Here is a 14,424-nt window from a genome sequence, read left to right on the forward strand (position 1 = left end):
AGCTTAAGAGGCAGGGTTGCAGAAAATTGTATTTTTAAAATAAAAAATAAAAAACGGATGTTTGATTTAAATCAGTTTTTTTTTTTTTTTTTTTTTATTCAAATAGGATTTAAAAAACAAACAATTTTTAAGTAAACGTTTTAAATTCTTAAACGTTTATTTAATTTTTTTTCTGTAAAAACCTATTTAATTCAAATAAATCCGTTTTTGATTTTTTTTTTTTCTTTTAAATAAATCAGATTTTATGCAAACCAAGAGGCTTTGATAAATAGCAATTTTCAGATGGGCAGATCTGAGGTGGATAAAAATGATACATAATGGAAGTGGATTAAAAAAAAAAAGAAATACAATAGTCTGTCTGTTAGGTTACACTGTGAACGTGAACCTCAGGTAGCCAGTAAGCCTCCCTGTAATAATAACAAACTTGTAGCCGATTGACGGTCAGGTTAAGGAACCATCTGTTTGACAAAAATGCAAATCTAAAACTAGCTGACCCCTATCAAGTTGCAGCATCCGTTTGCCGCCTCTGCCATCTTTCGTGTCCCTTCCCCTCCGCCCTTGTGAGTGGCTTTTTTTTTTTTTTTTCCTCTTGTTTGCTGAGAAACTAAAGAGCGCCTGACAGTGGGATTCAGCCTTTTAAAGCCAGAAGCCAGTACGGGAACATTCCTTCCCAAGAGGTTTAATTAGCTAAAGAAATGTATAGCCGAGGACAGTGTCTTTCTCTTTGTACTTGATTAGGCTGTGAGATTTACGCAGACTATTAAGGTTCTAGCAGGAAAACTGCAGGTTACATCTATTGTGCTTTTGCAGGTTGTTTATTGCAGTCCGATGAAAGGATATTATTAAGGAATCTGTCATGTTCCGAGTAGGTCAAGTTACTGGCGTAAATCTCCGCACGTGTCTTTAATAATTGTTTAGACGATATGGGATAATGCAGGATACTAATGGAGTCTGAAACTTGGGGTAGATGTAGTAAGGAATCTAGGGAGTGATTGAGTGCACATTGCTCTGCATAATAGGTCCAGGTCCATTTAATGACTTGTATTTGAGTCACTGACATCAGAGCACGTACAAGGGTTTTGTAGATTTGCTCATTAAGCACAAGTTGTTCGCTTGATTTGTGTGAAAGGTGCAAATATTCACTAAGATATATCTATATCTATATATATCTATATATATATATATATATATATATATATATGTATATTAGGGATGTGCAGGCTCGGATAGGTTCGAGTTTGCACGTGGAGTTCGGATTTTTCCCTCCAAAAAAACGGACCTCAGAAAGAGGCAAAACGTCATCTTACATGGACGAACATCATCATTCCTGGACCAATCTGCAATTAGCCTTTCATCAGTTCAGTGCCGTTGTGCTAATCAATGCCATTTGTGCTCAGTTTCTTGCAACTTTTTGGTTGGAAGAAGGACCTGGGGGCTATTGTCTTATTGAATTTTTGACTAGTGAAGGGACCCGGCACAAACGGTGTCACCCCGGCCCATCCCTATTCATCTCCCCCACTCCTCAGTCCCTTTCCCCACCGTGCTGTCCACTAACACATCCCGTTCCATCCCGCCCTCAACCAACTGCGGCTGCAGGATCTGTATGATTTACCGGTTCAAATCCCGACAGCGGCAGCCCGACATGGGTGAAAATCCCGAACGGTGATTAAGGTAAGTAATCCTAATCTTTCCCTCCCCCCTCTAACCCTAACCCTCCCTTAGGGGTGCCTAACCCTCCCCCCCACGCGGCTGTCCGCGCCCGGCTTACCTTCCATCGGGATGTCAGGCTCCGGCGTAGTAAAATAACAGGCATCAGGATTTCGACGTCTGTCATTTAACCCTTGCCGGGATTAGACAGTCGGGAAGCCGGCGGTTGGGATTCCGGCCGTCGGCTTCCCGCGGCTGCATTCTAGTCCACTAGTGGGTCCTCCTTATCTCTTTCTAGGTTATGTCCCATTTCTGTAGCAGTGGGCGCCGTTGGAGGAACAACGTGCGTCCTGGCTCCCACTGAGCGTGAATGTAGGAGACGGGAAGATGATCATTATATAGATAATCTTCATATTATTTCGTGCTCCCTGACCTGACCGGCCAACAGCGGTGCAGATCTGAGCAGAGGTTGGGTGGCTCTAATGGCGGGACTTATTTTGTACCAGTTCTTTATGTCTCAATGCTGGAAGATACGACGGAGGGAAGAATATACATTTTGTAATACAGAGGTAGGAAAACCTGTGGCACTCCAGCTGCTGTAGCGTGCCCTACCACAATTGTAGCATGCCCTAACCGCAAAACTGTGATAGGGCATGCTGTGATGTGTAGTGCCACAGGTTGCCTTCCCCCGTTGTAGTAGATATATAGAGTTGTCTTTTGGATACTTTTGCAGCCGATAGAATTTCTAATGTGATCCGACCACATCATGAATTGCACAAATACTGTTTACAGCTTTGCAGAACTTTTTGGAATTTTTTATTTACAGTATTGTGCGTGTTTCAGTACTGCCTACGATCAATATCCGCCATTCAACGATCACTACATTTATTTTATTTTAACCTTTTTTTTTTCCTTTTGAAGAACTTTTAACATATACCCTATGCCAGTCCTGGGCGCACACATTTCCTCCTTTTGAAATCAGAAAATGATTAATACGGAACCAGACATGACTTCATGTATTTCACCCCCCACTACCTTGTAATTCGAACTGTTTAAAACCACTTTCCTGCTGGGTTTCCCTGACGAAGCAGCTGTGCCTGAGGTTGTGGGAGTTATTTGCTGCTGATTGCTTTAGGGGTTTTTTCTTTTTGAAATGCTGAAATTTATTTGGTTACTCATTAGCTCTGGTTGATCTTGATGCCATTTTTTTGACACAGGGAAACTATTTTACCTAATTTTGGCCCGTATTCAATTACAGGCAAAAAGTCGGAAAAGTTTCGCCTGTCCGACTTACCGCCTCCTTCGCCTGTTTCAGAGGTGAAAACTTTTCGTGCGTGTTCCGGAATTCAATAGGGCGAAAACCGGAACAGGCGGAAAGTACTGTCAGAAGTGGGGGAAATCAGTCTGTACCCCCAAAAAAGACGCACTAACATAGGGAATGAATGTAGATATGTACTAATAGCCCTAATAAAAGTGTTTCGTGTACTTAAGTAGTTTAAATTGCTTATTATTAGTGTCTTTGCAAAAGTGGTGAAGATATGGGCATAAAGCAGTGTTTTGGTGCAAATAAATAGTCCTGTCATATTTGGGGTAATTGAAAATGGGTGCAAGCATATTTTTATGTCTCTAAAGTGAACTTTTAAAAAATGTGAAATACCACCCTCATACATGCACCTGCAATCCCCAAAACACTTTGCCCCTCCTTATAGCACCCCAAGAAGCCTATTTAGTTAGTTTTTATAGTTGTCCGCCCACTTTTTACTTTTTCGCCCCCAAAACGAAAAGCACATTTAAGGAGTGTTCTGAGGAAATTTTTATTTACATTTTTAGGTAGATTTGTCCCAAGGGGGGGCTGTCCCAAGGATTCAGAGTAGTTTCCCCGCGTTTGCACCCCAAAATAACTATTTTGCACTTTTTTTCTGCTGCTATTCATAGGAGATACTTTTCCGCCTATTACATTGCATTGACTTTCCTCTTAGGCGAAATCGTCCTGGAATTGAATATGGAGATACTTTGAAAACAGGTGGAAAGTCCGAATTCGCGGAAACTTTTTGCCAAACGGCTCTTTTCGCCTCTAATTGAATACGACCCTTTGTCTGAAAGAAGCTGGTGAAAATGGCCATACAATTACTGTAACCAGGGCCAGATTAAGGTTTGTAGGGGCCCCAGGGCAAATAACTTGTGGGGCTGCCAGGGCCATTAAGAGCCAGGCTTGGCTGGGGGGGCGTGGCATAATTAAGATCATGGCCACGCCCCCTTAGAGAAAAAAAGGGGGAACAAATCCTAATTGCAAGGAGGGGAGCGCTGTGAGCCCCTCAGCCCAGCGCAAATCCAGGAAAGGGGTGGACGTGATCAGTTTGCTTGCTCCCCCCACAGGCATAGGAGACTGCTGCGGCTGCTTATGCCTCGCAGAACCTCCAGTTTACACTATACTAGGGATGGTCATCAACCATCGATGGTTAATTGCCAATGGTTTTGTCATCGATGGTGGAGATCCAATGGTTCTTTGGCATCGATGGCACAGAGCCCCATGATGGGTTTTTCTTTCCTCCCTGGTGCCAGGACACGGAGCATGGCTCCGCCCCCGACGCAACCCAAAGCTGAATGGCACAATGACTAATAGAGCAGGGCTGACTATCGGTGGGAAAAACCATTGATGGTTTACTGTCGATGGTTACACACCATCGACGTTAACCACCTATGGTACCATCATTAGTGCCCATCGATTGGAAACTCACCGATGGCCATCCCTACAATATGCCACAATGCCCCCCAATGCTAGTGATGTAGCTGTGTATGGGGGCCCATTGGTTGACCTCCACGCTGGCACTGTTGTTAATCTGGCACTCAGTGTAACGCAAGGTGTGTGAAATTAAAGCAATCCTTAATTAATGCACTGATTTTGTTACGGTTTGATGGACATATATAAAGATAAGTTCTGGAACCACAGGCCTATAGACAGATACTTTTGCCTCGATTTTCAGCAGGTCAGCCCTTATATGATTGGACTGTCCCCTCGCTCAGAAGTCCGTTGCGTTTGCCCTGACGTGCGGAAAGTTTGAGAGAGAGGTCACCGCTTATCACTACCAAACACCCTGCTAGGTGCAGTAGGAAGATAATCACTATCCGCCTATCAGGGTGATTATCTCCTAGTCGTATCACCAAGTTCCAGTGTTGACCGAAGCGAACAGGTGCACGGTTGGAGGGTTCAAAGAACTGGATCTCCAGACTGCAAAGGAATGGGGGGATATCTTCATTTTTTTTCTGTTTATTGCTGAATGCGTGTGATAGGAGGCTCGCTGTCCTAATAAGTCCCCCAGAATCTAGAAACAATTATGGGTATTCGGGGGATAATGTAGATCGGGGCCACACAACTACAGCATGTCCAGGGGAACCAATAGAAGCAGCAAATTGATATTCACTTCGGACGGATTCGTCTAGATTAGAACTACGCTTGCCTTGTGCATGCATGATATTAAAATATAGGGGTCTATTTACTAAGCTGTGTTAGGTGATGAATGGCTGGTACCTTAACTGCCATTTTTCAAACACAGCCTGTGACATGGCAGTTAGGAGCTGATTGGCTGGTACCTTATCACCGTTCACTTTATCTCCTAAAACAGTAAATTGACCCCATAGTGAATACACGAATTGCAGTTTGTACCAAGTTCTCCCACTTGTCTTCTAATTAAAGTAACCTGGGCTAAAACAAGTGATTAAAAAATAAAGTTGATTAAAACCAGAGCAGAATATCGTGCTCCAAGTGAACTGTATGAACGGTATGTAAACGTATAAATCTTATCGTAATCGGAAGAATATAATTTCTCTTATCTTGACTGTGGTAACATCTGCATGTGCGGCACGTTTTAGTGTGTTCACTTTTTAACAATTTAGAGACTGACCACTATGTTAAGAGCTATGTACACAGTATGGTCCTTATTGATCTATGATAGTAACTGTGTTCGGGGAGCGTTACGTTTGCATATACAGTACATGGCCTTGTGCAACAAATAACTTCTGAATGATTCTCTGTGTATTAGTTTCCATTCTATAATCCATACCTCACTGCCACTTCTCTCTAACCAGGAGTAACAAATAAAGGGGTCTATGTACTTTCTTGGAGAGAAGTAAAGCACTAACCAATCAGCTCCTAACTGTCATTTCTCAAACACCATTTGTAAAGTGACCGTTAGTAGCTGATTGGTTGGTACTTTAGGATCTATGTACAAATCATAGAGAGCGATCAAGTGAGTGGAGATAAGTACCAACCAATCAGCTACTAGCTGTCACTTTACAGGCTCTGTTTGAGAAATGACAGTTAGGAGCTGATCGGTTAGTACTTTATCTCTCGCCAAGGCTTAGTACTTAGATCCTAAAGTATGACTGCAATATGAAATCTGTTTTTTTTTTCAGCATTGATTTTATATCATTGCATTTAATCCCAGTCCGGCTTCAGGAATATTATTATTTTTTGGGACAGATGTTTTTGTCTTGCTGCTGGTCTCCAAAACAATAAAGGTGCATACACACGTAATGATTTTTTTTCAACGATTTAACTATAACGACGTCGTTATCGTTCAATCGTTGAAAAAAATCATACAGTTTCTGAGTTATAACGATGAAGATTATCGTTTATGCGCATTCCCATTTGTAGCTCATTCTGACTGACCAACTGAACGATTTTCATTAAGGGAAGTTACAAAAATCGTTTGTAGTTCAAAAAATCGTTCATTACACTTGAAAAAATTTGACAGATAATCTGACAGAAAATCGTTGGTAACAAAATCGTTGTGTGTGTATGTGTGCAGCTTTAGTCTAATTTTTCTTTTCTCTTTCTCTCTCTCTCTCTCTCTCTCTCTCTCTACAGGTATTAAAAACTTACAGGAGTAGATCTGGGTCTGGAAACCAGGATACACCTTTTTGGATATAACCAATGGACGTTCTTCTCTTATGACCACTGTACATGCCGCTACAGATTATAATTAAAGGATTTATGAAACGTTTCTTTTATTCCGTTTATCGCCAGCTGCCCGGTAAAAGCAGAAACCCTATCTGGGAATATTTAATGAAAGCACCAACATAGTCTGAAACCTAGTACAATGTCACAGTAGTTGCTCCTCATTGAGAGACCGCTTGCACCCAAGGAATACAGTGGCAACTGGCTCGGGACTCTGTGGCAGAAAGCGAATCATGGTTGCCTTAAAGAACCGGAATCTAAAGCTCTTCACGCTGGCCTTGGCGCTTTTTGCCATCACCATAACGTCGTTGCTCCTTAATTACACCCAGAATTCTGTGAATTTCTTGTGGAGCCCGGAGAAATATCTAAGGTACTCTGGTCCGTTCATGAGATTCATGGCGTTTATGCGCAGACCGTGCAGCTGTGAAACCTGCATTTCCGAGACAGAGGTTTCGGCTTGGTTCGAGGAGCGGTTCAATCAGACGATACCGCCCCTGTTGACGAGAGAGAACAGTGCTGTCTCGGAGAGCACCTACAAGTGGTGGTTGGTGAGTTGTATGATGCCTATTGCTATATAAATCATTGTACTGTTCTTTCCTCAGTATTTCTTTGTCACAGAGAGCTAATGTTCCGCTTGTTCTGTTGTAACCCGACATCTGCCCAACAGTTGTAAGTATCAGCTGTCCATTTCGGCACATGCACAGTACCACTTCCCTTGGTATGTAGCAATTCTCGTTCTGTTCATTTACTGTATGATTCAGCAACTTTTTCTTAATTCGTATGGTTATTGTAATTCTCATTATTTGTCCATTTTGTATAATCTAAACAGTCGCAGATCTTTCTATCCTCATTGTAGACGTCATTCTTAGTAAACTAATGGATATCGAAATGTGATCTGGTTATCCCCTCCAACCAAACTAAAGTTTTTCTCTTAACTGGAGTGGATAGTTGTGCAAGTTATAAGCTGCACAGTACCATTCCTCTCATGCAATAAGCAGCATGGAATGCTCAGTGCCTTGTCTAATTCTGGATGTACAGACAGCTGCACAGTACCGCTCCTCTCATGCAATAAGCGGCATGGAATGCTCAGTGCCTTGTCTAATTCTGGATGTACGGACAGCTGCACAGTACCGCTCCTCTCAAGCAATAAGCGGCATGGAATGCTCAGTGCCTTGTCTAATTCTGGATGTACAGGCAGCTGCACAGTACCACTCCTCTCATGCAATAAGCGGCATGGGATGCTCAGTGCCTTGTCTAGTGCTGGATGTACAGGCAGCTGCACAGTACCACTCCTCTCATGCAATAAGCGGCATGGGATGCTCAGTGCCTTGTCTAATTCTGGATGTACGGACAGCTGCACAGTACCGCTCCTCTCATGCAATAAGCAGCATGGGATGCTCAGTGCCTTGTCTAGTGCTGGATATACAGGCAGCTGCACAGTACCACTCCTCTCATGCAATAAGCGGCATGGGATGCTCAGTGCCTTGTCTAATGCTGGATGTACGGACAGCTGCACAGTACCGCTCCTCTCATACAATAAGCGGCATGGGATGATCAGTGCCTTGTCTAGTGCTGGATGTACAGGCAGCTGCACAGTACCACTCCTCTCATGCAATAAGCGGCATGGGATGCTCAGTGCCTTGTCTAATTCTGGATGTACAGACAGCTGACTCTTCCCTTAGGCTTTGTGCTTAGCTGCAATTCTCAGTGACTGTGTAGAATATTTGTGCTGTGCAAGTTGAAATTATTAGTGGGAATTGTGCAAAATGCAATTATTGTGCCAGATTTATAAGGTGCCAACGTTTTATTCAGTGCTACGCCGAATTTGTTTCATTAGGTTCCACTTACGTGCACAAAGCCCAATATAATAACAGTATGAAATTATATAAGCCAAAGTGGGTGCGATTATAACTTAGTGTTAGGGACTACCGGAACAGAGAAGACTTGACGCGTCCTGCTGGCTTAAGTTGAGTGCACACTGGCTGATATATTGGCTGATCAATTGATCGGTCAATATATATATCGTGCCCCTGTCGGCCAGTATGTACAGACTATATGTCAGTGAACAACGTCATTCACAGACATATCGCATTGGCTGTCCTGCACAGCCAATGAACAGATATGTCTGCAGGCATACTGTATCTGTCCATCAGCAAGTGTGTACGGGCGATCAGGGGTGCAGAGAAGGGGGGGAGCCGCGGGCGGGTACTACAGCTCCCCATCCACGGCAGCCCAGCACACACTAAAGCAGCAGCCCGAGCTGTCTCCTATGCCATCACGCTGATCGCGCCCCCTTTGGCTGTGTGCCGGGCTGAGTGGCACACAGCGCTCCCCTCCCCAGCGCCGCAAATGTGGTTTTTAAGGGGACGTGGCCACTCCTGTCACGATTAGGCCACGCCGCCGGGACCCGCTGCAGCATGCAGATGATGGTCGGTCAGTGTGTATGAACGACCATCATCTGCGGATATCTGTCAGGTGTGTACCCAGCTTTAAACCTATATTTGCCAACTGAGATCTGTATTTCTATTACCATCTATTATTCAGATCTCATTGCTGGTCCTTTGCAGAGTGCTGGGGGGACATTATTACTTTTTCTTGTGTAGAATAACCCCTATCTTTTCATGCACCTGTGAAGTGCCATTTAGTTGATTTGAGCAACCCCCCATTTTATATTACTGCTCATATAAGAAGTTTCTACATTTCTTTTGAAGATACATCCAGCACAAACACAGCAGTGTTTTCACAGTGGATAGTACTTGACAGTATCCCTTCAAAAATGGCATTACCCTATTTGTACTCAATATAATGTAATGCAATCACATATAGATTATTTTTTTTGTTATTGTTGCTGGTTTTTTTGTTCTATTACGTTGTTGCAACAATGTGTCTGCAATCGGTAGGACCGTTAACCCTTCCTGCGGGAGAAAAACTTTTTAAATGTCCTGTATAAACCGAGAGGGGGCAGAGGGAATAGACATGTTAGGAAATACTCTGATCAGTCAGGAAATGTGTTTAATGACCTCTGACACAACTGGAGGCTTTAAAAAAATTCTTGAATCAACATAGAATTTTTTATTTTATTTTTTGAACTTTCCAGAAACTTTATCAAACTTTTTATTAATCTTTAACCATTTTCTACATCGACAGACAGTCACGCTCTGTGTCAGCTGCTTTTGCTTTAATTACAGCAACAATGACCATATAAAATAGTGCATTCAATAATAAAAACTGTTACACAAAGATAATTGTACAAATAAGATTGTGCGTTTTATGGCTGTCGGCACCTGAGACATTGCTTTTGTGCTCAATGAGCTGTATGGAATTTCAGTTGGCCCTGGAGTACGCAGACCAATATATTCCACCACATTACACCTGCTGCTGCCTTATAACGTAACTGGCACTTTGCCTGCCCTGTGGTTACCTGGTAAGCATTGTTATCAGATGGATTTGTGCTTCTCTATAGGAAAGGTCTCCTTGTCTACCTCTTTAGATGTGACGGCTTTTGTGCATACAGTGCTCTTTATTGTCACTGCCTTTTAATTATCGTACATCTATTGGCACAATATGCATGGCATAAACCGGATTGATTATAAATAAGGGGGAGATGTACAAAGCCGTGAAGATAGTCAAAGTATCAACCGATCGTCTCCTAACTGTCCTTTTTCAAGCGCAGGGGTGTAAGTACTAAGCCGGAGAGAGATATTGGGGTCTATTTATGAAGATTTGCCTTTTTAAATTGTTACTTTTCACTATATAGCTTATCATTTTGAGGAAAAAAAAAAAATGTGTATATATATATATATATATATATATATAGCTTGTTTAGAGAAGGCACTGTGGCAGCAGGCAGCCAGAAAGATGTGACCCGGCACTGGGCTCTTCTGATTGGTTGCTGTAGCAGCAGGGGGCGGGAGAGCTGGGAGACGGCTGTATTCACTGCTTTTCTCCACACGGGAGGCTCTTTGACGCCATCCTGAGATGGCGAATGCATTTGTGGAAGCGTAACAGAAAGCAGAGCTTTCCGTCATTCTTCTATGAATCGCTCTCCCCAAACTAGTGTTATGAGGAAGCGATCCTGATACAGAACCGGGTCACCGCTGGAGAAATCTGAAATCTCTCCATGGTAACCCCTTCTGTGAGTAGGAGGAAGCAGTGAAAAGCCCTGTTATGACTGATAAAGGGCTTTTCACTGCTCCATGAAGAGACCCCAAAGTGCCAATCAATCAGCTCCTGAATGTCTTTTAAAACGGCCTGTAAAGTGACAGTTAGGAGCCGATTGGTTGGTTCTTTAGCTCCATCCACTTTATCTCCCTCCAAGGCTAAATACGAGGCTCGTTCATAGGGGGTCATTCAAACCCGCTCGTGAGCGGCAGTACGCTCGCAAGCAGGTCGATGTTCCCCCACTGCGCGTACACACGACGGAGCTCCCTCCGTCGTGCGCATGCGCGAGACCCGGCGAGCGACGGGCTCTCCATCGCTCCGGGTCTCACACCAAAGGGCGTGCTGTCGATTTTGATTGACAGCACGCCCCTTTTGGTGGGCGTGCCGGGGGCGTGCCTGCCAGACGGAGGAGTTCCCATGGGAATGCCTACCGTCTCAAGCCGGCCCCACTGACATCACTAGTGATGTCAGTGGGAGTGATTTTGGCTCTGATAGAGCCAAAATCACTCCAGGGCTTGCGGCAGCGAGACCCTACCGCAGGGTCTCCGTCGCAAGCCCGATGGTCGCGATGGTCAAGACCATCGCGACCATCATCATGGACGCTCGCATAAGCTGTGGGTGGCAACCCACAGCTATGCGAGCGTCCATGAGGACGCTCCAAAAAAAGGTAGGAGGGCCCTGATTCAGAGCGAGCGCTCTGGTCAGAGCGTTCAGCTCTGAATCAGGCCCATAGACCCCACAGCCTTTAAAGTGACAGGAGCTGGTTGGTTGGCACTTTTTGCGAGTTGTATCATATATGACAGATGCTGATTGGTACTTTGGGGAGATGTACTTAGCTCTAGTAAATAGACCCCTGATACTTCCCAAGCAGTGTTAGGAGACAGAGTGAAAAGTGATAAGGTGCCAGCCAATCAGCTCCCAACTGTCATCTCACAGATTGTTTGTTTGAAAAATGACAGTTGGGAGCTGATTGGCTGGCACCTTATCACTTTTCACTCTGTCTCCTAACACTGCTTAGTAAATAGACCCCTTAAATTGGAAAGTGACAAACTACCAGCCGATCAGTTCCTCACTGTCATGTTATTGGCTGTGTTTGAAAAATGACAGCTAGTTGGTTGTTACTTTTATCTCTCTCCAGTGTTTGATACATCTCCCCCTTTTTTAATCTCTCTCCACTGTATCTCTATCCAAGATTGGATCCATATCCCCCATGATCTGTTCCCCATGCTCTTTTGTCTTGCCGTACTTTTATTTTAGGAAGTGCTCCTTTTATATGAGCAGGCACGGTGAGAGTGATAGATTTGCAGCCTTGTAGTCTGTGGTTTGGTAAATACACAGTACCAGGGCCAGTGAAGTCACCGCAGTCACCCTTTACTATGTTTTATATCCCTTTAGTTTTCAGCACTCTGTACTGGAATGGGAAAGTAATAGTATATCTGTTACCAGAAAGGTAGAGTGTGTCGGGAATCGGATACCACTGATCAATGTATTTTAATTTCGTATTTCATGTCTGAAAATTGAAAGATTTTAGGAGCCTATGTAGTAAATATTGCAAAAGTGCAGCGGGGATAAATGTTTATTTTACATGATAATCTTTGCTATGTACTAAATGTAACTAGCAGGGTCAGCAGTAGTGATAACCATTGTCCCTGCAAGTTACATCCCGGGGGTATCTGAGGAGTTTTGCGCATGTATGAAATTTTCCACCCAGTGTCTGTTTCCGGGGGCGGCAGGAGGTGGATCGGAAAATCCCTCTCCTTCCAATATGCATAAAGTTGTTTATGCCATCTAGGGATGGTGTAAACCAACTGGACTAATCTGAGATAAGCTGTTTAGTACATAGGGGTCAGACTGCAGTTCCCATTGATAATAATGGAGCCTGAGATCATTATATTCATCCGCATTACATCTGTTGCTGCCTCTGTAAGTGGTGAGCTTTGTAATGTAGCTGGCACTTTGCCTGCCCAGTGTGTACCTGTTAAACATTGTTATCAGTCCAGAAGGATTTGTACTTCTCTTTAGTCCCCATTGTAGGTGATAATGGGGACTGTGGTCTACAGCGGTAGTTAGTCTTTGTAATCTCCTGCATTAGGCTCTTTTTACATAGCCGGGATACTGCATCATTTTATGAAAAACCTGCTTGATAAATAGGCCCCTAAATGCTAGTGGTCCTATAAACTGAGAGAGAAGTAATGGCTACGGGACGCCTCCAACTTTTTCCAGTTGGTCAACCGGCTGTTCCCTCATTTCCATTCCATGGCAGGTCAGTGTCTTGTACAGGAGATCATTCTTGCTTTGGAAGTTGGGCAGGTCGCAGCATTTATTACGATGCTGTGCCCGCTAGGAACAGATTAAGAAGCAGCTCGGAACCTATTTAAGATGTTCATTACTTATTCTGTACTCTCGGGGCCTGCTTTAGTGCCGCACCCAATGCCGATGTTCACTTAGTGGGGCAACTGCGCATTATTTGCAAATTGCGAAAAATTCTGCTAACCGCCTCCGGTGCATGCTTTACACAGAGTGTAGACACAAAGATGCCGTTGCGATCGAGACGGTCGTATCAGAAATGTGGCGGCAATGTGATGGGTGCCCTGGACGGTGACTGGGAGGTGGCTCGTAGCGAATGCAAAAATGGTCCATTCAGTGGGCGTAATATGGGAGTGTTGCGAGCGTGTCAATGCAAGTGCTAATAGACACTGCTATATGCGACTCTGAATAGGGACCTCAAGCGTTACGTTGGTTATCCTGGCCAGGAGTTTTGCGGTGTGCTCTGAGTTCCCCAGAACAGTCAGATGACTGTAGGGTTGCCAGCCGTCCAGTATAATACAAGATCGTCCCAGTTTTCAAAGTGAAATGCTGCGTTCCATATTGGTTCAATATGGGACACAGTTTTTCATGTATTCCAGCTCTAACCACTGCCTCCGTTGCCGCAGTGATCAGTAGGGTGCCGGTATGTACAAGGTCCGGGGATCCGCTATAGCTTGAACTTCAAACGGTTGCCGGTGCTCTAAATTATTGTTGTTTATTGTGGCGCAGCGCGTGTGACATCATGTAGTTACACCACGCCACTTATAGGCAGAGAGGAGCCGCGACACGAAGAGGAGTAGCCAGTAGACATAGAAGAAAGTAAGTTACTGTGATCTAAAGCTGGAGGGACACAGTGGCTGGACTGGAGAGACCCTGGGGCTGGAGAAACAGAAGGGAGCTGGAGGCACCAAAAGCATCTGGGACTGCTACCAGAGAGATACTTGGGGGCTTCAGCTGGACAGACACTAGGACCCCAGGGCGCCGGGAGAGGACTTTACCCGGGCTTGTTGGATGGCTTGCGGGGGCCCGGGTCAGTTGCTGGGGGAGACATTGTGGCCATGCATAGTTTTTTTGTTTTTTTTTTTATGGAGGGGGGCATGGTTACGCCTCCCAGATTTGCTAGAACAACGGTGGAGACCTTAGACAAAGACACTTCACGGCCATTATCTTTGCTCAAGTCATTGTCCCTTGTAGAGGTGCGTAAAAAGATTGCCTACCATGTTTAATGTCTGGCTGCACGCATAACCATTAAAGTGATATCATTGACAATTGAATATGTCTTAGTGAGCCACTTTCGACCCCCTGGTAACATACTGGCGCATAGTATAAAACAAGCACAGCACTGACCTGCC

General features: G+C 44.3%; 1 protein-coding gene across 1 annotated transcript in view; it reads left to right on the forward strand.

Moving 5' to 3' along the window:
• ST3GAL1 (ST3 beta-galactoside alpha-2,3-sialyltransferase 1) overlaps positions 1–14,424 on the forward strand; it is a 133,625-nt gene that overhangs the window by 91,837 nt on the left and 27,364 nt on the right. The window contains exon 3 of the mRNA XM_088449702.1: positions 6,515–7,152. Coding sequence (XP_088305828.1) covers positions 6,838–7,152 — 315 coding nt within the window. The 5' untranslated portion in view covers positions 6,515–6,837. The remainder of the gene's footprint in view (positions 1–6,514; positions 7,153–14,424) is intronic.

Source organism: Taudactylus pleione, unplaced genomic scaffold, assembly GCF_031769625.1.
Source record: "Taudactylus pleione unplaced genomic scaffold, aTauple2 ptg000493l, whole genome shotgun sequence".
Classification (NCBI taxonomy): domain Eukaryota; kingdom Metazoa; phylum Chordata; class Amphibia; order Anura; family Myobatrachidae; genus Taudactylus; species Taudactylus pleione.